The 25,138-nt window shown below is 43.1% G+C and overlaps 1 protein-coding gene across 5 annotated transcripts; it reads right to left on the bottom strand.

The window, feature by feature from the left end:
* On the bottom strand, nucleotides 1-24,088 carry LHX2 (LIM homeobox 2). 5 transcript variants are annotated; one of them, XM_075772361.1, is made up of 6 exons: nucleotides 23,800-24,088; nucleotides 23,065-23,245; nucleotides 20,073-20,278; nucleotides 18,848-19,230; nucleotides 10,462-10,667; nucleotides 1-3,048 (listed from the first exon to the last, which is right to left on the bottom strand). In XM_075772361.1, the coding sequence occupies exons 1-6, from the start codon at nucleotides 23,880-23,882 to the stop codon at nucleotides 2,761-2,763; spliced, it is 1,347 nt and encodes a 448-aa protein (XP_075628476.1). In that variant the 5' UTR covers nucleotides 23,883-24,088; the 3' UTR covers nucleotides 1-2,760. The 5 variants fall into 5 exon arrangements, with proteins under 5 accessions (XP_075628476.1, XP_075628477.1, XP_075628478.1 ...); XM_075772362.1 differs by having other exon boundaries at nucleotides 20,073-20,275; XM_075772364.1 differs by lacking the exon at nucleotides 1-3,048 and adding an exon at nucleotides 8,508-8,775.
* Between the last annotated feature and the right edge of the window lie 1,050 nt (nucleotides 24,089-25,138).

The raw sequence follows: 25,138 nt of genomic DNA, 5'->3' as shown, positions 1-25,138 counted from the left end.
GTTCAAATTAGATATACAGTAAAAATACACTTCCAAAGAAATATCATTTCCATTTTTGTTCATGTTTTTAACAGAATTTCAGACTAATACATCAAATGTGGAACTGTACAAGTATGTGAAGAAACATTAGGATTGCAGTAGTAAAAAAATGTACAGCATTCAAAACCAACAAGCTCTAAACAACCAAACAATACCACAGGATTGAAACAATCATGGGGACAACATAGGTCATTGGAGCCAGTGAGTGAATCCTAATGCACCTACATAAAGACCCTACATAGAATATTGTCTCTTATTTATATGCAAAATCCCTGATTTGATTAAACCAGACAATTTCTCTAATTGTCTCTTATAGGTTTTAGGTAAGATTAACGCGAGAGTATTCCCCTTCATAAATGTCAGTTATTTGAAAAGGCAATATTGAGAATTGATTTGAAAGGTATTTCCATCCGTGTGGATTCAGGTAGTTAAAATACAAGACCACAAATAATAGCACTGCAATTTTAAAGAACCATTTGAATTGTTATCCGCTACATTTGCCATAACACTTAATTCAGGATTCAGTTTTTTAAAACTGTTTACAGGTTAATACACAGGGGTTTTAATTATGGGCTGTATCCATTTAACAGTGGACCAACATTGCCTTTTAAATCAAGAAAAGATCCAGCTAAGCATGTAAAAAAAAAAATAAAATCTCCACGGTAATTGACAATGAACAAAACATTACATACAGCAGAATCTCTGTGTCTGAAAGGTGGATATGTACTCTTTTACAGTCCACTAACCAGCACAATTTCCTTATTAGACATTTATATGATGAGGAAAAATGTCTTGGACAAACCTGTAACAGTTATTAATTCAACCCAAATTATCTTTTTTAATGTTTCATCATTGTGCATAAACTTAATGAACTATGCTAGGCTATCGGGTTTAGTGACCAGAATGTAATCCCTTTCACAGATCTTTGCTAGTTGTGATTTTTTTAGGACTATCTTGCTTTTCAGATAACTCACCTGTGGGGTTTTTTAAGCTGAAGTGTAAAAAAGGTTAATAAATGACCTAATTATGTCAGCATTTCTATCCCACAGTCCTCATGCCCTGAGATCTCTCACTGATCTCGATAGGAATTTGGCTTGCACAAGAATGGCAAATTTTCAGCTGAGAAAGCTGAATAAATGCAGAACTTTTAAACCCAAAACTTTGTTACCAAAGAGTCTGGCCTACTGAATCATCTTCAATGCACTGAAAAGGGCAAAGAACACGAACCTTGGCACCTATCTGGCTGTTTATTTGGAATAATCTTTTAGCAATTTTGATCCAATGGGAATGACAGATTAGTTTTAGAGAGCTAGCCACATACAACCTAACATTTGACTGAAATAAACTGATTGTAATAGGTTTGAAAAGGAACAACCATATGCCTCTTATGTACCACTCAAAATCTATAAAACTACTGGGCAAACAGCATAGTGTATACTCATTCTTATACATATTTAAACTTTGTTGAGGTATTTCTTAATTACAGAAAAGCATCTTTAAAAACAATAGGAAAAAACTTCAAAATATGAGTTATATTCTGCACAGATTTTTTGGGGAGAGGGAATTAAATTATATTGAAAGGTCCAGAATCACTAAAGGAATAACCACTTTTATTAGTATTGACAATATCAGTCTTCCTTGGCTTTTTATTCCTTCAAAGCATTACAAAAAATGTAAGGCTGTGACTTTATAAAACATAATTTTGCCTCGACTTTCCCCACCGGTGTTGTAAAATAACCTGAAATACTTCTGTCTTTTTCCTAGGGAAAATATTACGCAGTGCCCACCTCTGTAAGGGACTGACTGTGGCCACACAGCTGTCAGATACCCCACTTGCCTCCTCCATGAAGTGGGACAAGCCATCTCTTGCACAAAGGCAAGGTTGTTTTCATAAATGCTAGCTGAGATCAAGTTTCCTTCATGCAGCAAAATTAAGTATAATTTTTCTGTTTGAATTTTAACATTATCTGAAAACTTCTACCTGCAACTAACAGTTATTTGTTTCTCTATAATGAAGATATCTAGACTGTTGTACAAGCTGGATTTCTCACCCATATATACTTAGGGAACAGGAGGAATGTATACATCATATTTAGAGTTTATCCTAGGCAGATACTGTGTTCGAAGTGCAGTTTTCTAATCCTTTTAAATACAATTGGCCTATCTTGATTGTGACACTAATGTTAAATGTAACTGCAGCCATTACCAAGTAGTTTCCATAAGTGGTTTTATTACTGGTTAGATTTTACAAATTCTGGTATTCGAACAGACTTCGACCTTAAAATTCTAAAACAACAAAGCAACCAATGAAAGGCTTAGGACTATTCAAAGTAACAAACTCTTAACATTTTTGCCCTGGTCATAAATATACAGAGAGAAAAAGAGAGAAGTGGACATGGAATCCAAAGTATGTAGATAAAACGGTATATAAGGCACATGGCAGTCTTTGAAAATACAGAAGCTTTAGCCAACTTAAATTAATTGCTGTTTCCCTTGCTCAGTCCACAAAACTGTACAGTTACACAAATGTTGTGTTGCAATAGATCTTCCAAGTTATTCTTTAGTCCATACTCCGTAATACCAGAACACTACATTTCCTTCTGTTTTTTTAGGAGAGATCCTAATTGTGGTTAGTCAGTTGCTCAAAGCCTCTATTAAAATACACTTGGAATTTCAACTAAGAATAATTTCTTTTTTAAAGAAATTATTAAGAAAGAGTCATCAGAAAAGATTTGTAAGAGTTGTCTGTGAAGGACTTCGAGATTCATGAACCTCAAGACTTCCGGGCACTGACGTCAAGACAGATGTCACAGTAGGCATAGTAGGATTAGTCAAGTCCGTTAAAGTAGTGGGAGTGCTGGATGGACTCATGGAGGCATTGGATATTTCTGAGGCAGGACCTGATGGGGTCCCTGCTTGGAGTGTTGAGTCTGAAGTCTTATCCACCCCTGTGTTTTCTTGACGTAAGAGGTTCCGTCTGAATTTGGCTCGAGCATTTTGAAACCAAACCTGAAATAGTTTAATATAACAGGGTAGCATTTAAAGAGCTGCAGTGTTTAAAAAACCAAAAGCATACTCACAAATTCACCAACACTTGAATTGTGGAAGATGTTTTTACTGGTAACATGTTAGAAAAGTAGCCCCAGTGGTGAGACGTGTCCGCTGTACACCTGTAAAGCATTCCTCTCTCCCTCTCCTGCAATCCTGTATAAACAGTCTGCCTGGGACAGGAGTGGACTAAGGGTGGAGGAGAGTCTTTCTGTGCAGGCTATGTATAAAGATGCTTAGACATTTGGCAGCCCGCATGAATCCTTGATTGCCCTCAATCCCAGAAGTATTTGTCTGGATGAGGCAGACATCAAGCATCTGATGAATATAAAATAATGAGTTTCGGCACCCTTGTATTTCAAGTCCATCTCCCATCGTAAGCAGCAGGTGACACAGACCACAGCACCCTGCCTTTCTGTGGGCTCTCCCAGGAACTTTCCCGTGTCTCAGTGTCAGCAGTGCTCTCGCTTTTCTAAAAGGATTGTCCCTCTTTCTTACTCTTCTTTCTGAAATGCTTCAGCTCCCTTTGCCTATGCCACTCTCCTTTTTCAAATGTTTTCAGTACTGGAATGATGTCAGGAAAAGAGGCTCGAATTGTGTTAATGACCCACATTGCATTAAAACTGTTATTTCAGTAGAAATTACATCCACTTAGAAACATTTTTCCAAGATTGCTATGCAATCTTGCATTATTTGATTATAATCTGAGTGAAGGACAAAAACCATGACTTCATCTGTCTCAGTTAAATTTCAGTATTTAGGTCCAAGTTAATAATGCTCTCCACTGCCTGCAGGATTTGTTTAAAGATAAAATATTTTTCTGACTGATTTGAAAATAGATAAAATAAAATGTATTCGTGAAACTTGCATGAAACCTAGTATGGCATATTACTTTGACTGAATTTGAAAATGTCATTAAATACCCTGTGTTCAACCTGATATATGTTGATTCCAGGTAATTTTACTGCTACAAAGTAGCTGAAATTTCACTGTGGTTATTTATCAGAAGGCCTTCTGTCATTGTTACATTCTTTACAATGGACTCAATCCTGATCCTACTGTCCTCATGTTGACCTGCTATAAGGAATAGGACCAAGTCTTTCCATTCCGAATGCAGTGAGCCTCATCATCTCTGTATCTGTCAGAGAAAGGAACTGAGTGAGCGAAAGGATCTGCATGGCCATACAGTAGCTCCATCAGATTTCTCCTCTGTGGCCTCTACAGGGAAATTGAGTGCGTGGAGCTCACGAGGCCACACCAACCTGTACAGAAATTCTGACCTCTGACTCTGAAACAGCATGGCCTCTGCCATAGGATCTGCTTTCAGCCAGACCGCTAACAGAGGAGTAATACTTAAATACGAGCAGTCCTGTAAGGTGTTCTTGTTGCACTCTCAGCTTGCCAGACGCAGTTAGAACTGATGAATATGTCTCGGCTTTTTTCCTCTGACTGGTTTTCTTCTATGGATGGTCCAGCCCCAAATTCCCCCCATTGAGCACTCTTACTTTTTCTCTGGAAAGCTTTCTCCCCCAGCCAAGGGTCTTTAAGGTGCACACCCTCTCTCTTGCACTCTCCAGGGAATGCCACGAGGAAATAATCCTTGGGCACAAATTCTAGCAGTGGCCGTAGGAGCTGCATTCATGGGCCATGCAAAAATCACATCCCTACAGGTCCCTGTTTCTGAAAGCTTAGTATTTTAAAACAGTTTATGTTGGCATTCCCTTTGTTAAAACACTTAGTTTAAAGGCTATGTATTGGTTTCATATACAACAAGAAAACAAAAATCTTCTCCTGAACTAGCACTGGCAAAAACATACTCATGATTTCATAACACAGTCCATTATAGTGATAAACCTGTTAAAGGACAGCGATGTGGTCAAAACCAGGCAAAACCAAATGTGGTATTTTTGCCTGGAACGTTCATAGCCAGGGTCCTCTCCTATGACTGTTCATTCAGAGCCATGCAAGAAGGGATGTGCGTGTGTGCGCGGGGTCCTGAGTAAGGCAGGGACCCTCGTGTGCAGGGCATGCAAGTGCAGCACATCAGTTTGTTCTGGTCATTCAAGCTGCAAAGTCTTGAGCCAACTAGTTGCAAATGGTAAAAACCAGCAATTTGAATATTTATGGGATTTTTTACCTTTCAGTAAGAGATAATTTCTATTTATCCCACAAATGTATTTGGGTTTGGTTTTTTTAATACACCTTCTAGCAATTGTAAAAAGGATAATACATATGAAGGCAAAATGGAAGTTTAGACTCCGCCGCTGTTGATATGTATGTGTACCATGGTTACATAATAATTAGAACAGACTAACCTCATCCAGTTGCATATACACATACTTCTGCATAATTTCACACATGTTCATTAAAAATATGCATATACATATATGCAGTAGTCCCAAATATGAGTAAAATTTCCATTCCTAGTCACAAAACAATTTTCTTGTTTAAAGTGTGTAAAAGCGTAGAAGGCACCATAACTATTTTGTTTATTTACATTGTTCCTAAGTGTCCAACTGCTCCTTAACCTTAACAGAGCGAGAGACTCTACAATATTGTTTCTGTTTGTGATTTGAAACCTCGTATGTAAAGAAAAATGAGTAAGATTGTTGGTGTTTATGTATTCTCCTTTATCTTCCATTAAATATGAAAACCTGTACTCAGATGCCCTCGCCAATGACCGTTCATGCTGCTTGCAAGAGCTGCACATATAAGATGGATCATTCTCTCTTTAATAGTGGTAATTGATGTTAGACATAGAAAATATTCATAAACTTGTAAGTCTTATTTTAAAAAAATAGAGATTATATGACTACTTTCACTTCCTTCCTCACTGAGATATTGTTAAGGTTAATCAGCTAATGGTTATAAAGCTCTTTAAAATTGTCCAATAATAAATATTCATCGTATTACTGAAAAGACATCTAAATATTTCTTAATTGAAATTCTGAAAATACCCTGTCTTATGATAGAAAGGGATAACATCATTATTGCAATAGCGATATTCTGGTATGTGCTTAAGATATAACAGTATTCAGGAAAGACTTCACGTTGAAGAGTAGTGAAGAATTAAAAATATTGTTTGCTGAGCTGTAGGAATGCAGGCCTGCTTCTGTACTGCCCCGTGCCATTACTTATGGCTGTGCAAAGTAGCGTTTAAGAGCTGGCAAGTCAGGGTTGCCCAGGCATAATGGCAGTAGCGCGGTATGCTCACATCATTGGCAATTCAGGCCCTGCACCTGTAACGGTATTACAGTAAAGTAAAGAAATAATAAGCCAAACATACATAACTGAAAGAATTGTTCCAGAAGGACTTATCTCACATCAATTACACAATTAGGAATCTGGTCTTCAGTACTGAGGAATAAACAAAATCATTGGAAAGTATTTAGTGTTTTTCTGTCCAACTGTATCATTATAAGGCTGAGCTATTTCAAATCAAAAGGGAAAAAATGGACCAAAGCTCCCGCTGAAAAATAAAAGCAGCTGCGAGACCCACCACCGACGCAACCACATTCTCCTTAGCGGGGCTGGATGCCTGTAGCTGGCCAACTCGGCAGCTAGGCAAAATAATATTTACTGTGGTTAAAATATTATACTACGTCTTCAGTGATCTGTGCAGCTAACCCTTTGTCTCCATCAAGTAAAGTAGGAATAAAATAACACCTCCATAGGACAGGGAAGTATTGAAAATAAATACACTAAGTATCGTAAAGAATTTGGATACTGCAGTGGATGAAATCATCTAATCACCTTAGATAACTTTATTTTCTTGTTTGTAACACCTCCGTTGTTGCACCTGTTATATATTTGTTGTATGAATAGCTTGTGCTAGAAACAAATTTTTAAACACAATTTTGCTCTTTCACACAGCTACCTGGGGACATTTAGGCTTACCGAATTTTACTAACTAGTAAACGGAGAAGCAAAAATATAAAAGATGTTGCACCACAAAGCAAACTATGTTCACTCATTGCACACACATTCTGATTACTCTGTTGTTATTAGTAAACTCACAGTTAAAGGAGAGCTATGGGATATTTTATGAATGGAGGCTCGGTAAAGAGTCTGCCGTATGCTAGCCTAAAGCAAATCTTCACTGAAAGGTAGCACAGGGTACCCACACACAATTGTGAAAATTTTCATGCCTGTTGACTACTGGAAATTGAATTAGCAAACTCCAAATGCATGCACTAATCTTTGTAGGGTTTTCATAGCAACTTTACCGGGGACCAATTCAAGAAAGAATAAGCAGTGTACAAGACACCCACTGAAAAACGACGCTTTATGTTCCTAAACTGCTTTTGCCATGGATAATCATATTCCAGAATCCTGGGGAGAGAAGAGATACATACCTATAGCTAGCAAGCCGTATCTTCTTTGGGCTATTTACTTCCACCTTCCCTTTCTAAATTCACAAAAAGAAAGATCTATTCCCAAAAGAGGAACATTTATGCCAGTTAGTTAGTTCACAATTAGCTGGTCACTTTAATTATGAATGATAACTTACAATGGGCTTATGTGCTCCAGCTGCAGTACAAGAGGTGTATAAATTAAATCGCAAATATAAAGCTAAATTGGAATGAAAAAAAATAAAAATAGAGGTTAAAAATATAAATAGGCTTACTGTGATTCTAATGTGGCTAATTACAGAAAACAGTCTGCATTACAAAGCCACTGAAGGAAATGTAGTTTATGAAGCAGTATGCTACATTTCAGTGCCATTCCACTTCTGGACATGTGTAGCTGATGACTAATTGTATATAATGCAAAGACAGAAGTCAGGTCTTCCCAATCCGATATCACAGATCATTAAGAATATGGTCAAATTCTCTGCTCATCTACAAAGTACCCTCGTTACATGTTGTGTGGGACTGTCTATATAGTAAAGGTACTGTAGCTGTTTCCTAAATCACTAGGAACTCTACTATGTGTATTTAGGAAGTACACTGGTTTCAGAACAGGAGAATTTCTCCTGATCTGTTGCCTTGCATTTTCTATGAAAATATATTCTATTAATGCTTTACAAAGAGCCACAATCCTTCATCAGCTGAACTGAGATCTGAACATAACAGAAAATACAACAGCTTACAAACACACCTAATAACAACCTAGGGAATGCAGAATTCTTACTACTGGCAAGTATGTATGTCTGGGAGTCCATGCACCTTCAGTGTGTAAGACAGACTAATACTAATGATGCTTGTTTAGATCAATAGTGTCAGTGAATTACTTCATGTTCAATAAATGACACAGACGGAATGCCAACATTTCTGGCACAAAAGCATTGACAAGTGACTCTATCTCAGTAACCAACATCATAAAAAGTTCTCCCCAGCAAAGAGCAACCCTAAAACTCATATAAGTGAACTTCAGTGTTTGAAAAATTGCCTCTCTCAGGTTAGAAATAATTGAGAAATTGAGAAATTGAGCACAACGATTCTAAAATCAAAAAAACAAGTTTGTTTTTTCATGGCCCAAATTAATTTTCAAACAAAAAGTCCAAGAGTATGGAGTAGAGAGTGCTCGTAACAGACAGGAAAACTCAAGTGATACTAGACAAAGTATCACTCCGAGCCATTTTCTTGAATTGCCTCCAACAGCATCATCCTCTGGGTGCAATCCTCACCAACTATTACCTTCCACCACTCTTCAGCTAAAGGAGCCCAGACATAAAGGAGTATTTAACTGTGAAAGCAAAAGAAGTGAAACACCAATTACCAAAATGATAAAAAAAGTTTAGTGGAACTGTAAGGGTTTGCCACAAAAAAAGAGGAACCACTAAGCACCTTAAAACTGCAATATGTGATATGTTTAAGATGGAACAGAAGCAATGAAGAAACTGAAAATGGAACGGAAGTGTAATGGAGACGCAGAGTCCAATTTTGGAGATGAGGAAATACATTCTGAAAAGGAAGGAAACAGAGACAAGAACTTGGAAAAAGATTGGAAGGGAAAACCCATTAGGTGCAAAGAGAAGAGAGAGATGGAAGTCAAAGTTGGTGTGGAGTGAGGAGAGAGAACAGAAAGATGATCAAGAGAAAGACACTTTCTAGACACTGATCTCATTTATTAATGCGCTATGTGAAATTTCTCAGATAATTCAGGTGCGAGTGCACTGTAATGGAAAGAATAGATTCTACTTAAGTGTCTAAACTCTGAGGGTAAATAAAGGAGAAGTGTCAAAATAAGGACAGACAAATGCAGTAAACTATTTCGCCCATGTGCATGGATAAAGGAGAGCTGCTATGAGAGACACTGCATTGAGTGTTAGGATATGCACTAGTTATCTTGGAGGAATCTGTTCCATCACCGCAAATCAGCATCATGAAAACAAAAAAATCCAGCTATGGAGGACGTAGCCAAGAGAAGTAATTACGTACAGTTTTTCATTAGTAGTTTTTACTGGGAAGCCTACAAAACCTTTATTCCTTCTTCTGTTAGGTATTAACACTGCAAGATCCAGAATCTCTCCAGTGAATTCAGTTTTTTCTCAATATTTTTTGTCTACTGCCCTCCACTTGCCTGTGAATTTGTGAGAGCTGTCCACGATGCTTTCCCAGGAGTCTGTCTCTGAGCCCTACCTGTCTAGGAAGCTCACAAACCATTTTTCTACAATTAAGACCCATTTAAAAATTTCAACAATAGATCCCGGAATGCCATGGCTCCTATATGCCAAAATTTATCTCTAGGTATAGTTATTTGGACAAGTGCCCATTAAAATTGACTTCTTCAATCAGAACTATAAATTAAAATGGCGCTGAATCAACTAATAGTCTCACCTTTGCTTCGCATAATAGTTCAAATGGAGCGTACATTCTTGAAGCAAGAAAAATCCAGCTTTCAGAGAAAAAGTACTTTTAAAATGCAGTCTCCTTTCATTCTAAGCTACTAAACTATGAATATAAAATTAATCTTTGAAAAATTAAATTTATGTCCATTTCAATTATGAAAGAAAAGATATCCTCCTTGACCTGATAAAATAAATTCAAACTGCTGATTAATTTCTTATAAAGGTAAACATTCACAGTAATTTCTAAATTAAGAGCTCTCTAGTTACAGTGAACACACTAACTAAAATAATTCACTTTTTTTACAACAGATTGGAAGCTAAAACATGCACCCAAATTAACTAACTACAGGAAAACAAGCAGGACCCCAAACCTTCACAACTGTCATTAAAAATTAGAACCCAAGTGATCTGCTTTTGGGAAACTGAAAAGAAATAACTTTTCTGATACTTTCTAGGATTTAACTGAAGTCTCACAGAAGGTATGAACGATTGAGAAAAGCTTGAAAATCAGCAAAATGCATGGCATTTTAAATATAAAATTGGTATTTTATTTACTTTCCAAGACAAAATACTATTCTTACCTGAAGAACTCTTTTGGTCAGGCCGGTTTTCTGAGCTAGCTGTTTCAAGTCCTTGGCATCAGGATTGTGGTTAATAGCAAAGTATGACTTCATTGTCCGCAACTGGTGGTGTTTGAATGATGTCCTCATACGCTTTGTTTTTTGATTGCTGGGGTATTGCTGGTCTCTATCCAGGTGGTCACCATCGTTTTCATTGCAACTTAGAGCTTAAGGCAACAAGAGGAAAAGGCGTGTAAATCTATTGCTCCGTGACCAACATTGTTTGCAGTTCATCTGAGTGCAGCAATTAAAATAACATACCATGGCATGTATTGTACTGGTACAAATCCTACTTGCCTTCCCCTCCATTTCTGCATCTTCTATTTTTCCCTTACAATAACCAGCCTGCAAGGACCCTCACCTGCCTCTTTACGGCTTTTAAAATGTCAGGTCTGTTTCCTTTTTTCTTCCCTCCATCTCCACACAGCCTTTCCTCCACTTTCTGCTTGTAGGACAGTAGCAGTCCTCAACTCTGTAAAGTGTTTTAATGTACTTTGTATCACTATAAATTGCATTGTAACATACAAAGAAAGCTGTACAATATAGTCCACTTAAATCTCGACGGAACAGACCAGTTAAAATTATAATTATTTCCTCCATCAAACTAAATCCTGTAGAGTACAAGAGAGACCATTAAATGAAATACTATAAAAGAAATAAAGTTTGTGGGTACCAGACAGCAAATTATTACTATAATTTGACTAGCTAAAGAAATAAAGCTGTTAATAGAATATATCACCGGCATGCCAAATTAAATTTATTTTTAATTATTTATATGTTTATATTTCCTTTTTTTAAAAAGTATTTGCAAATACCAGTTTGAATGATCAATTCGTTATATTCTTTCGAAATCACTGAATGACACTGATTGATACATTTGCATAAATCAACTGTAAAGTCTGTAAAGGAAGTCTATGAGCAAGAAACATTATCATAATTATGAAGTAGTATTAAATGTTGAATGCCAAGCAAAATAATCTCATAGAACAAAAGTAGTTTTTCATTTATTTGTGCATACAGCAAACCATAGAAAGCCTCTTAAAATAACACTAAGGACTGAGCTTAAATCCACTAAAAAAATAAGGGATATAACTGAAAATTAGCTTCGACTAACTGTAATTAATTTACTTTTTCTGTTCCAATATCTACAACTCCCTTTTAATTTCCCATAAGTTTTGTGTTAAAAGTAATGAAAAATCACTGCTATCTCTGTTCTATGTTGCATGCAAAAAATGAGAAAAAAAATTTATTTTAAAATGTGAATTCTTGGTGAATTTTTAAACACATAAACAGATTTGTTTTCAGTTGTCCATTCTTGCTGGTTCATTGCAATTGAGTACATCTCATAGACATGTATATCTTTATAGTTTTACTTTCAATTCATGCTCTCCATCAGAGGTTTTCAGTCCTATTGAAACATACAAATTCTGAAAGGCATGCATTAAAACCAGTTTTAAATATATACATAAAATGCACGTACACATATGTAAAAATGCATACGACTCTATAAAGAGCCATTTTGCAGCATGTACTGCTTTGCAAACTTCAGCTTTTCAAAACTTCTAAAAAGATATGGTACAATATAGAGCAAGGCCTGCAAAAATTCAGTTTTAAGACCAAAAGCATGTTTGTTTAATAAATACGTAGAAAGTGTCCAAAGCCTCAAACTTTTCTGTGTGTTTCTGTTATCCTATAATTTAAAAAACAGCTTAAAAAAATTGTGCTGTATAAATAAATGTGTATGTATGTGTGCGTGTGTGCGTGCATGTGCGTACATTTGTATAAATCCTTTCCAGACCTAAGTATCTTGTGCCAAATTCTAGCAATAAGCAGCATTTCTGCTTGTTTTCCTGTGTCATGGAAAGACTAGAAGCACCTGAATTTAAAAGGTATAAGATGCATAAAAGGAGATAGTAAAAATGCAGTATTAATGGAGCTGGATGGAATGTAGTAAAATCTTTTTTCTGTTTTAAGAACTGAGATCTAGTTGCCAAACTGGGGTCATCCCATGCGCTCCAGTCCATAGCTACAATTCCTGATGTAAAGAATACTGAGATGAATAACTCATAGCAAATTCTACTATGGAAATGTAAACCAAGCAGTACTTGGTTTTAAAACATACTCACAGAATTTTAGGTACTAGTAATGGAAAAGACCTCATGTGTTATCTTAAATGCTTTCAAAGCGTCCCAGAAATAACCAGACAGAGACTTAGGAGCAAATGCATCGAATTATCTGTCTGAAGGACTGAGGTCTGTTCATGTTAATATGCAACAAAACAAACCCTAGGGCTGCAAGTAGTTGGATTTTAACCTGTTTCACAGTGAATGAGATACATTCAGGATCCAAGGCAATAAAAGTGATTCTAAATCCTCCGAGAATGGATTGAGAGTATCAGCTTTTCATCAAGCCTGACTGGACAATGAACAATTTAATCTTCGAATTTCTCACAATTTTACCTCCTCATCTACTAAATAAAAATAATATTAAAATGACGGTAAGTATGTACCATCTGAGACTGGCTAACTATTGTCCTTTTCTATGAAGAAAGTTATAGAACAGATTTTGAAAGTGCATGAGGCTGTCTGCTGTTTGTTGTCTTGCGCAAGTGGTTTGGGTACCCCCAGGCATCACCCGATATGACATAAGTATTCCTAGTTAGTGCCAATTCCCTTCTCGTATTTGGTTGTGGTGCTTGGCACCATCTTCAAAAGTCTATTATATTAGGTCTAATATTATATGCATCTCTCTCAGAATCTGAAATGTCTATGGGCGTTGCAGACACAGAGATATGCAACGGGCCAAGGGTGTAAGCATGTGGAGATTTTAAGAGCTGAGGAGTTTCTGCAAAAGGCATCATGGTGTAAGACTGTACATGCTCCTCACGCAACCCTCTGTTTTCCCTGTTACTTTGCGGTGTCCCTGTGTATCTCCCAACAGAATTGTTGAACTATCCCTAACATAAGATTTCCATTCAATTGCAGTATCTAGGGCTCCTGCTCGGAGTTGAGAAATACAATTGATAAAATTCCAGTTGAATAGAGGAGTCTTAAATTAACTAATGTTTCATTCCTATTTGTGATAAAACAAATTCTGAAGCGGTGCCAAGTCACTTTTTTGACCCTACAACATTTCTATGTCTCTTGTGCCTTTGACTGCAGTCCCCACATCCAGGCCATTCCCCTCCTGTCCTTCGGCTGGTCTCACCAGCGGCCAGCTCCTACAGCCTCCTCCATTTAGCACCATGATACAAGTGTCCATTTGGCCACAAGATGGTGATGTCCACGGAGAGCATCACTAGAAACAGATTAAAACATTGTATTTTGATATTGGTGACCAAAATATCCTCTGCAGAATAATGCATAATAACATCCCTAAAACCAGCAACATGAGTGTGAAGCAGGACATGCTGTTATCTTTGTAACAAACACTATTTGAAGAAGAAAACTTAGGAGCACTGTTTCACACTCAGATTACCAGATCCCTGCATATGTCAGGATTGGGGCAAAGCATGTGCTCAGCAGTCAGTAGGTCGCTGAGTACATGGTACATGAAGAAGACGGGAAAGAGAATTTCCTTTGGGGGAACTTTTGTTCTTAGTAGCTTGTGTTTGACATGTTAAATTACCCAAAAAGAAAGCAAACTAATCCTGATTCTGAAAGAATGATGAAACAAGAGACACATTTGGTCCATGCATCAGCTCCCCATATTCAGCGGCTCAGGAACATACACCCCTTTCCTTCTGTAATAAGAGTCAAGGGGGTGTTTTAACCTTCTGCTGCCTGGAGAGGGAACTTGTGATTAACTAGACTAGGCAGGGGTGCAGCCTTATTTGTTGTTTGGCAGGAGTGTGTAAAGGACTTTGTGGCACACGCGCCCTCCAAGGGGACAAAAGTGAGACAGAGCCCTCTGAATGGTACTTGGGACAGGAACAGAGACAGTCTTTCTCCCTGGTGGGAGGAGAAGACACTTGGACAAGACAGACTCCTGAACTCTTTACACAACTGGGATTAAAAGGGGTGATGCTGTGGCACTCAGAGCAGGCAAGGTAACCCTCACTGCATCTGAGGCTCCTTGGCAGCATTGAAAAGAGGGGACCCCCTCTGAGCCTTCGGAGCAATGGACACAGAAAGCGCTGCCTCAACCTTGAAATTTCAAGAGATGTTTCTAGGAAGAGGGAAATAAAGCCTGTCTTAAGGAACGGCTATTTCCAGGCTGAACATCACAAGGCCACGAGAGAGAGCTGGGATTAGAAACTCTTTCCTTTGGCCTTCCTCAGCCGCCTCGGACAAAAGCGCTGCGTGTCCCGCTGCCTCCCGGGGCTGCCCAAGGGACGGGCCGCTCCCCCCGCGGCCGCGGTCCCTCTGGGGGAAGAGAGCGGCCCGGGCCGGGGCTGCGGCGGGGCGGGAGAACAAAAGGTCCGGAGAGGGGCCGCGCCGGGCCTCCGGCGGGCACCGGGCGGCGCGGGAGGAGCCAGCCGCGGAGGGTTTTTCCCCTCAATTAAGCCAATTGAATGGCGCTGAATAGCCGGTGCGAGTGCGCGGTAATTCCCCGAGCGCCGCGATTAACCCGGGCAGCCCCGGCCGAGCCGGGCTCCTCACTGCCTGCCAGGCCGGCTGCAGGGCCGGGGGAAGGGGCAGGCTCCGCTCCGCTCCCCGTGGGGCTCGCCCCGCCGCGCTCTTCCCGAGGGACCGCGGCAGCCTCCCTGGCGGGGGAAGAGAGGGAGCGCTGCCGGGGCCCCGCTCGCCCTTCGGGGAGAGAGCAGTGCGGGCTCCCTGCCCCGACCCCAACCCCTCCGCCTGCCCCGACCCCAACCCCTGCCTCCCGGGGAGGGGCCAGATGCACCGCGCCCGGGGGAGCCCGAAAGGTGACCGCGTCTGAGGGGGGGGGGAAGAGGAGGAGTGGGGGAAGGAGGGAACTCTTATTTTTCTTAGGAAATCGTTGCGAGACATCCGTTTTTAAGCTGCGACTCCTGTTTGCTCGCTCTGCAACTGTAGTCTCAGGAAAGCTTATTCTGAGCTTTTAGTCCCCGGGGAAATGAGGAGGTAAAGAGAAATTCGCTCTTCAAAACTTTCCAGGCTTTTCCCATTTTTGTCAGGGGAAAAAATCTTGTGCCAAAGCCCTTTCGGAGGGTCAGCTCCAAACGGCCCCGGGGCCCACCCGTGGCGAGGGAGCGGGGCCAGCGCCTCAGCACCCTCCCGTCCCCCGGCAAAGAGCCGCCTCCACGGCCACCAACCCCCGGCCCCCCATCCGCCGAGGATGTGTATCCAGCCTAGACGTTTAGTCACCTTCTTACTGAAACATAAGGTATCGTCCTGCTAGTAAAGTCAGGAAATATTTCTTAATATCTTCACTGTTTGCACAGATTATGGGTATTTTATCAGTTTGTCGTGCCCCAAGTCCGCGTAGTACCTCTGTCTTTTTCGAGGATATTTTCGTGTCTTCATATTAAAGACAGACTAGATACAAATGAACAAAATATAGCAGGATGTGGGAGGTTTGGGGTCTAATTCACAAAGGGAGTATTCAGAATTCTTTACAGGTGCTTCTGTGTTCAGCAAGCTTTCAGCCATTGATTTACTGACCTAAAAAAACCCATCAAACTTCATTCCAACAAGTGAAAGAAGAAATTATGATCACAGGAACACACTTTAAAAAAAAAAAAAAAAAAGAAAAGAAAGAAGAAAGATTTCTTTTTCTTTCTTTTTGAAGTTTCAGCATCCTTCTAAGCTATTTTCCACTTGTCAGGCTCTATCCACATCTAAAACCCATCATCCCTGTGCGAACTGAGTCTCGTTTCAGTAGGAAAAAAAAAGTCAGTCCAATTCGTGTTGCAGATGAATATTTGCTGCAATTTATGAAATAATTCCAGTGTCAACTCTGCCTAAGTTTACCGGTCCCCCTTTTCCCACCACCTCTGGATGTAGATCTATTTACACAAAGTATTCTACACAAATTACCAGCAACAGATCCCCTCAGAGGACAATATTGTGCATTTCTAGTGCATTTCTGAGAAGGAAATGACAAGTTCCATTAAAAATAAAAAGAAAAACTGTCACACTTTTAAACGGTTTCCCTTTAAAAGGCACAAAATCGAAGGTTTTGCAATAATTTACTAGTCTGTGAAATTTTACATCAACGGGCAACCTGGTCTGATTTCCAAGATCAATGGTACTTAATGTCCTATAAATTAGTCGATTATTGGTTTAGTAAATAGTTAAGTAGATAAATAGTTTAAGCAAAGAAGCCAAAGGTTCCTCAAGGAAGATCTCTCAAGCTTCAGTTGCAGGCTCTAAACAAAAACTAAAAGACCAAAAATCGGAGGGCAATTATTTTGAAAACGAATTTAAAAAAAATACAGTTAAAGACGGTTTATTTAGGAAGTCAGGGAGCAGTAAGACTTTCTCAGGCTGTGCTCCCATTCAGGACAGATGCCGCTGGTTCGGTTTACAGGTCCTTTGAATCTGAACATCTGCCCTGCACAGGGAGACAGTGGAAGGACAATTAAAATCTAATCCCTCCGAAAAGGAGACTTTCTAAATGGGAAAGATGCATATTTTATGTGTGTTTTAAGCTCAACTGTTACTCGCAAGAACACTACACACTCCTTTCATCAACCTTCACCACTGGGACTACTACTGACTTTTGCACTATTTCCAAATTATTCAGCAATTAGTTAAACCAATAATAGCTGGCAATTTTGCTCCCGAGGTGCGTTTGCCCGTTAGAGATGCGCCTTTGCTCCCTGCCATTTTCAGCGCAAACCACTCCAGTTCGTCGCTATTGTTACTCTGTCTTTAGGCGCAGAACACCCGCAGCCCGGCGTGGTTGCCTCCCCCGCACCCGAAGCCCTCGGTACTGGAAGATCACAAGTACATCCGAGACCCCCATCACCACTACACTTCCCCTCGTCTCCCCCACACACCTTCCCACCCCCCCTCCTTTCTCTCTCTGTACAAGGCGGAACGGCGGGAGCTGAGCGCAGCCCGGAGCTGTGAGTCCGGGGCAGTCGGGGAGCGCAGAGGTGCGGCTCGAAACAAACCGCAGCAAACTTGGCCTTTACCTAACGACCTCTTCGGGAAAAAAAAAATGTTAAAGGTAAATCTAGCCCAATGGGACATGTCTGAACTTCGTAGATTAAAAAAGAAAACACTCTCGAAAGAGTGGAGAAGTGCAGACAATACTGAAGCAGCACAACGAAACAGGCAAACGAGTTTCGTCTCCAGGGTCTAACGGGACGGCTGAGCGCACAGCTTAGGGAAACTCGGGTTTGAAGTAAACCCCACCTCCGCCTCGAATTCTTCTAATAAAATCAAGATCTAAGAATTTTCTTTTGTCCAAACGCTTTTTTTTTTCTTGTTGCATACACGCAGTAGTGCTGGAAGACCCAGTGGTCACAGCCGCTCTGGTGGGCACTTACATGGACGAAGAAGAGCGAGGGGAAGGGGGGAGGCAAGGATTGGCGGGGGGGGGGGGGGGGGGGGGGGGCAGGAGACTGCTCGAATTCCTTTGCCTGCAAAATTGCAGTGCTGTTGTGGTCGTGGCGAGGTTAAACGAGGAAACACATCAGAAAGTTCGCAGCTCGAAGCAGAAAGCCTGGGAGACAGTGTTTCTGCACAGACTGCAGGCTTGGGGCTGCTGCCAGGTTTGCTCCCTTTCTTCTTGCTGCTGCTCTCAGTTAAGAGGCAGGGGCTGTGACTCGGGACAGCAAGAGTTTGGAAAGGGGATGCTGTGAGTTTCCTGGCTCTTCTCCGAGTCATATCTGATGAACCAAACTCCGGCCGAACTTGTCATTGTACGAGCAGACTAGAGGCTGCCTGCAGACACCTGCTGCCTGCAGCCCCTGCCCGGGCTCTGCGGGCACCCGCGGCCAACAGCCCTGCAGCCCCATCCACCTCCCGCTGCAGGTCCTTGGGAAATAGTCACTTTCTTACTTCCTCCCTCTCTCCTTCCTTCCTTCCAAAACTCTGGGGTGCAAGAGCTCAGGACAAGGGCGGAATAATTCACCCATCAGCAGCCTTTGAGTGTAGCTACTAAAGAAAATTCACAGCTCTCTGAAGTGCTAACTTACAACCTCTGGTTTCCAGATTTTATTTCAGGCTACACTCCCCCTTCTCCCCCTCCTTAACCAGATGACCTTGCTTCAAAACATTTTATTTCCAGCTGAAGTGAAAAATGCTAACATATTAGCTTCTGTAATTGCAGTTTGACAGCACTTGATCTCAATAATTATGCTGCAGCTAAACTATTATTAACGGTTTAAGCTAAAATAAACGGAAATCCCCCTTTGGAAGTGAACAGAAACAAACCATTTGAATCGTTCTGGGGGAAGATGGGGGTCTCTTACCTGCGTTGTAGGCTGCCAGATCTGCCCCGGGCCCTGGACTCTTCCTTTTCCTGGGTCTCCCCTTCTGGACAGTCCCCACGCCGTTGTAATAAGGCAGTCCCAAAGTATTGGCAGAGCCCGCTCCCAATGCCGGGCCCTTCCCAGCGGCTACATCCGAGTGATTGAAATGCACCTGGTACTCCCCCTGGATGAGAGTCTCGAAATGGAGGCGGCAGTACACCAGATTGTCCTTCATGCCAAAATGATCGCCGGTGGTCAGCATCTTGTTGCAAGTGGTGCAAGTGAAGCAATTTAAGTGATATACCAAATCCCTGGCCCTCATAACCATCTCGGAGGCAGAAATCCCCAGGTGACATCTCGCACATCTCTGCACCGAAAACCTCCTGCAAAACAGAACGGCCAGAGGAGACGGTGAGAGGCGCATCCCCCCCACCCCGTTCGTCGGGTCCGCCCGGAGGGCGGCAGAGGGAGAGGGGCTGCAGGGCCCGGGGCCGCCGCCTCAGCCGGGGCAGCGGCACAAGGCCGGGACGTTTGCGGAGCGGCTTTCCCTCGCGGGCGCCTCAGCCGGGCGGGCACCGGGAGCCCGGGGGGGGGGCTCCGTCCCGTTTCCCACCTCGCAGCGCAGGGCCTGCCCCGCCAGCTCCCACCAGGAAAACGTACTGACCCCCGCCCCACAAACTTCCCTGCGCCCCCGGGGCAGAAGAAAGCTCCGGGCCCCGGACACGGCCCGGGCCCGCGCAGGAGGCACCGCCGCTGGGAGAGGACCAGCCCCGCTGCCGGCTGGGCTGACAGCGTGCCCGGGGCTCAGCCCCATCCCCTCACCCCTGCAAAGGGACGCGGGCGGGGAAAGGAAGCCCTTCCCAAGGGTTGGGGTGCCGCTCCGTGCCGTGCTCTGCCCTGCGTCTTCAGGGCAGCAAATGCGCCTGATTCCCCTTGGCCGTTTCGTTTCCCTTCGCAGCCCAGGAAGCCTGGGGAGGGGCCGCCTGCTTGAAGCCCCCAGTACCCGCAAGCAGAGCTGTGCCTAGGCCGTGCCCTCCTCCCGAGAACACGGGGCTCATCCCCACCGTGAGTCTCCCTCTCCAGTGGGAGGTTTTAGGAGCCCACAGCCTGCACCACGGAGACCGCATGCCCACGGATCCCCTCCGCAGTCTCTTCAGGACTGGGTTTGCTCGGCGTGGGGGGCCACCAAGCAGGTCCCCCCTCCCAGGCTGAGGGTAGGCTGTACCTGTAGTAATCTTCCTTGCAGTAAATGCTGCCGTCCTTGCTGAAGCAGGTGAGCTCGGACTCCAGGTTGAGTTTACATTCACAGCACTTCAGGCAGCGCATGTGCCACTGTTTATCCACAGCCAGGAGGTAATAACGGTCGGAGATTTTCCCCCCGCAGCCAGCGCACAGGGCAGCCCGGTCACTGCTGATGGAAGGCATGGTCTGCTGGGGGAAAACAATTACAGACCGTTAGCGAGAGGGAGAAACTCTTGTGCACTGCTGGGCTCCCCCCTCCCCCTGCCCGGCCGGGGCCGGGCTTCTCTCCCTTGCAGGGGCTTGGCAGAGGAGAGGAGGAGAGGGGGCTCCGCGCCGGGCCGCCCCGACCTGCCTCCTGCGCCCGGGAACGCAGGTCCCCAGGGTCCCGCGGCATCCCACCTTCCCGGCAGGAGCGGGGAAGGCAGGCGAGACAAAAAGAAAAACACGCTGGGTTTTACGGAAGGCGTCCGGATGAGACACAAGATTATTTTTTTTGGTGGATTTTCCAGTCCCAGAAAAAGAAAAGATGCTGTTCAATACACAGGCGCAATAATCACAGAGTAGGGCAAATCACAGATAGATATTTTTAGAATGCATTATTATGGATATACTGAGAATGTCTGCATAGTTGATGCGCTGTGAGTGCGTGTATGTGGAGCGTGTCTGTGTGTGTATTTTCCTAGCTATAAAATTCCGAGTGAATTACGATCAAACCCCCTAGTAGTCACAGTGCTACAGACACAGCTCTCTCTGCAAGCTGGTTCCAAACAACATGTATCCAAATCTGATGTGACCCAAAGCACTAAAGGGATCAGTAAATAAAATTGCGGAGGAGACGAACATTACTATATCCGAGGTGCAAAATGTTTTACCAGGAAAACGAAATAGTGGGAAACGTGTAGGAAAGAAAGTGGGGAAAAAACAACAGAGCACTTTAGATTATGCTGGGATAAACTTGGAAGCAATAAAACTAAATGTAACCCCTATATAATTTAATAGTTTAGTGTCAAATCGCAATCCAAACGAAACCCTGCAAAAAACAAATACATACATATTCTGTCAACTTCTACCAAAAAAGGAAGAGAGAAAAATATCGGAAACCGTTTAAGCACGTTATTTAACCGTTTATTTTAGCCGGCACCTTAAAACAGGAATCAAGAGAGGAGGCTCAGAGAGGAGCAGTGTTTATGGCAGACCTTGCAATGCGCTGCTGTCCACTTCATTCCAAACTTACTACTATCCGCTTTGCACAAAAGCACACTCAGATTTGTTCTTGTGCAAGAGAACCCGAAACGGTTTTTTTACAGATGTGACAAACACGCAGTGTGTTTTGGTTCGGGTGGGGGAGAAGTTGTTTGTTTACTTTTACCTCCTCTAGAGCCTTAAGTCCTTGCGCAAAGCCAAAAGACAAGACAGCTAATAGGGAGGAATCGACAGAAACTGAAGCTATTTTTTCAGCATGTGCTACACTGATTACTTTCATCCAATGCTTGCAGAGATCACAAAATCCCATCGCTCCGAGCACTACTGTTTGCACTACACATTCCCACCATCACAACTATACATAAATAAAATTATGGCATTACATTGGTATGTTAGCCACACAAGTCCACTGATATAACTTATTTCTTTAAAGGCATTAACCAACCTATGATTAGGGATCGGTTTATAACCAAAGTAGTTTCTTGTAAATCCACTTTCAATGAAATACAATTTTTCAGCTTTGCTTTTCTGGTAGCAAAAATATTCTGGGATCCAGAAATGGGATTTAAGGATCCAGTATTCTATCCCACTATTTATTATATACACGTGTATGCATATACAATATATATAGATATATGAAGGCATCATGCCACGATATTTATTCCAGGAAAGATCATTTTATATTGTTTAATTGTACGGAGAAATACTAACTTTTCCAAAGAAAACCAAAACCGTTTAATTAGAAATCACGTTCCACCCTTACAGTATAAAGGCTGTTTTTCAGCCAGTATTTCAGGATTAAATACTCTCACTGTCTCCTTTAAGTAAATTTCTACATAGCATTAAGAGAAATAACACATACTGATGAAGTTTTAAAACCCGAGAACAGATATCTATCTTGCACATGCCCGTATCAGCCTACAAGACAGCTATTAACCAAAATACGAGATAATTTCACTTCAGAATTAAATTTCTTAACAAACAAAAAAAAGTATACATAAAATGTTGAATCAGCTTACACTTCAGAAATCTCTTCTGCTTTGCTAGCTTAATCCTGGTTAGAAGGATGCATCTTTTTTATTATCTAAATGCATTAATATACAAGTACTATGCATAATCAGACATAAGACAAAAAGTGGTAAAGTTATAAAAATTTGCATCCATCTGTCTCCCTGAAACATATCTTCTAGTTCTGTTTGCCATGTTTGCAAAACCAGTCTTCATACATACTACTATTATTTCAAAAAAATATTATTTAAAGGCACTTGAGTTTGGATTTTTTTTCTTCATAAATGCTATAAAGACTACCTCAGTGTAGACATCCTACCTGAAAAATAACACAGAATTGGATTCTTTGGTGTGTTTCCATTCTGCAGGGAAAAAAAAAATCGCTGTGCCAAAATGTTATCTGTATAAAATCATACTTTGCCTCTTCCTAAAAACTTTGGAAGGCCGGACAGGCTGGGGGAAGGGAAGGAGTTCTTGGACGCTACCAAAAGACTGGTCTATCTTTCTGTTTTCTCGCAAGAGCAGTACCGTTCATTTCACCCAAGCGTTACTATTACTATGCATATTATTAATAATTAACAGTTTCATGCCTTTCCCCACGGTTTTATTTAATCTTTTGGGGTACCTTTATGCTTAATTTTCTTCCGATTTAGCATTCTGCACACGTTTCCCCCCGATCTGTTATTTTAAGGGAAAAGCTGTATCTTTGAGGGGTTTATTATGTTTAGGGGGTTGAATGACTCTCCCATTCCTTCACCTCCTACCGTTTCGGTCTCTCCCCTGTCTATAGCCGAGCTGATGGCCGGTGCTTCGCTTTTGGTTCTCCGATCCATCTCGTCGATGACCCCGTGCATCTCCGAGCCGGAGAGACTGTGGAAAAGCATCGCTGAGGAAGCAGAGGAGGAGGCCCCGAGTTGCTGCTGCTGCTGACAGTTGTCGGGGTCCCTGCAGGAGCCCAGAACTTGCATTAACCGGAGCCCTCCCCCATGCATCTAGCACGGCCGCCCCGTCTCTCCTCGGGCTCCGGGCTTTTCACCCCGGCAAAGATCTCCGGAGTGCAGCGCAGGCACTGATCCGAGGTTTCAAGGGGATTGGGTGCAGAAAAGGCGAGCGAAGGGGATGAGGGAGAGGGGGTAACTGGTGGTGTAAGCTTCGGGGCTTGGATCTAGTCTGTTGCGCGGCCCCGGCACATCCCTCTAGGAGGCTTCTTCAGTGCAGGGCTCATTGCCCCAGGTGCAGTCCCAGGCTTTATGCTCTGGCCCAGCTGGCAGAAGGCTGGGCAGGTTTACGGTTGGGAGGGATTAATAAATAATAGAAATATAAAAAAATTAAGCTATCTTCGGTGAGAAATAAATAATAAAAAAAAATAACGACAAGCCCCCTACATCGTACTGTGCGAAATTTAGAGGAGGAAAGCAAGGGAGAGGGAGGCTGCAGCAGGCGGAGAGCAGGCTGGTGCTGCAAGGAGGATGGGGCGGATGCCCACTGTACGCACTCACAGTCCAGAGGGCTGGCAGCGGCGGCAGCTCTGGGGCAAAGTTTGCTCCTTCCCCCGCTCCTCCCCCAGCCCGCTGGAGCTCATTGGGAAAAGAAAAAGCCAAGGGGAAGGAGGAAGAGTTGGATGGGCACCAGATGGGACGGGCACTCGGCAGCCCCCCTCTCTCCTTAAAGCGGCGCGGCCCAGGGGCCCGGTGCGGCTGCTCGCAAGGCGGCCGCGCCGCAGGGGGGGAGCGGAGCGGCGGAGCCGGAGCCGCCGCCCGCCGCGGTGCCTGCGAGCGGCGCGTCTGCAGCCCGGGCGCCGCGCGAGGCTCCGCGCCTTTTCTACAGCCCCTCTGACATCATGTCCTGCCCCGCCGCCATTGGCTGCTTCCGCGCCCGGGCCCGCCGGCATGTGCTCGGGGCTGGGAGGCGCGGAGGGGCGCGGGGCCGCGGCCCGCCCTGCCCGCTCACCCCCGCAGCCGCGCAGCGCGCCCGGCCCGGCCCGGCCCCGGGCGTCTGGGGCCCCGCCACGTCCTGTTGCCCGCCTCAGCGCGGGCGCTCCGTGGCCTCGGGAGCGTCTGAGGCGGACACTGAAGGCCGGAGCGGGACCGGCGGCCGCAGCTGCTCGGAGCTTTGCGTTGGCCGCCTGGTGACGGTCAGCGCCGGGCCGGGCTGCGGAGCAACAAAGAACGCTTCCAGCGCGGGAGAAATGGGGGGGTCAAAAGTTTGTTTACACTCCCAAATCATGTTACTCCAAACAGCTACTACTAACTGAATGCACCCAACAACACTCATGATGAAAAACAGTCACCGTCAGAATATAGTAATTTGTGTCATTCAAGTTCGTGAAGCCTTCCACTCACCATGGCCTCTCACTGCTTATTTCCAAACAGACTGTAAGAAAACCAGGCCGGGAAGGTCTCCTCTGAACTTGAGGAGAAGCTTCAGGAAGTGTCCGGAAAAGACAAAGAGTACATAGGGAAACTGTTTGTGATGTCTAAATATTTATCCAGAAGGTGGGTAGTAAGGAAGGACTAATTAGTATTAAAGATGTCAAATATCACACTTCTAATTATACTAGAAAAGGTAGCACAACGGAAAGTAAATCTGAATGCACATCTGAGATCATGAGACTCGCTGCTTAATCCATGACTGCAAATTATTACATCACTTAGCATATTACTGTTAGGTGTTGTTTTCTGTCGTACTGATTTGCCTCTTACAGGTGTAGTACAGTTAAGACTACCTTTGCTAAAATTGGAATGACTCTATTTATAGTCAAACTTTGCAGGGTTTATGTGTTCCATTCTTACAATAATCTAGGCTTTTTATCATCTTTCTGTTGGAATTGCTCTGAGT

The sequence above is a fragment of the Balearica regulorum genome, chromosome 20 (assembly GCF_011004875.1).
Source record: "Balearica regulorum gibbericeps isolate bBalReg1 chromosome 20, bBalReg1.pri, whole genome shotgun sequence".
Taxonomy (NCBI): Eukaryota; Metazoa; Chordata; class Aves; order Gruiformes; family Gruidae; genus Balearica; species Balearica regulorum.
This window is presented reverse-complemented; position numbering and strand designations above follow the sequence as displayed.

Coding starts and splice junctions, on each gene's coding strand:
- LHX2 (XM_075772361.1), bottom strand. CDS start 23,882: ATGAGCTCCAGCGGGCTGGGGGAGGAGCGGGGGAAGGAGCAAACTTTG. Junction 23,246..23,799: donor CGCTGCCAGCCCTCTGGACT/GTGAGTGCGTAC, acceptor GGGCTCCTGCAG/GGACCCCGACAACTGTCAGC. Junction 19,231..20,072: donor TGCAAGGAAGATTACTACAG/GTACAGCCTACC, acceptor TCTGTTTTGCAG/GAGGTTTTCGGTGCAGAGAT.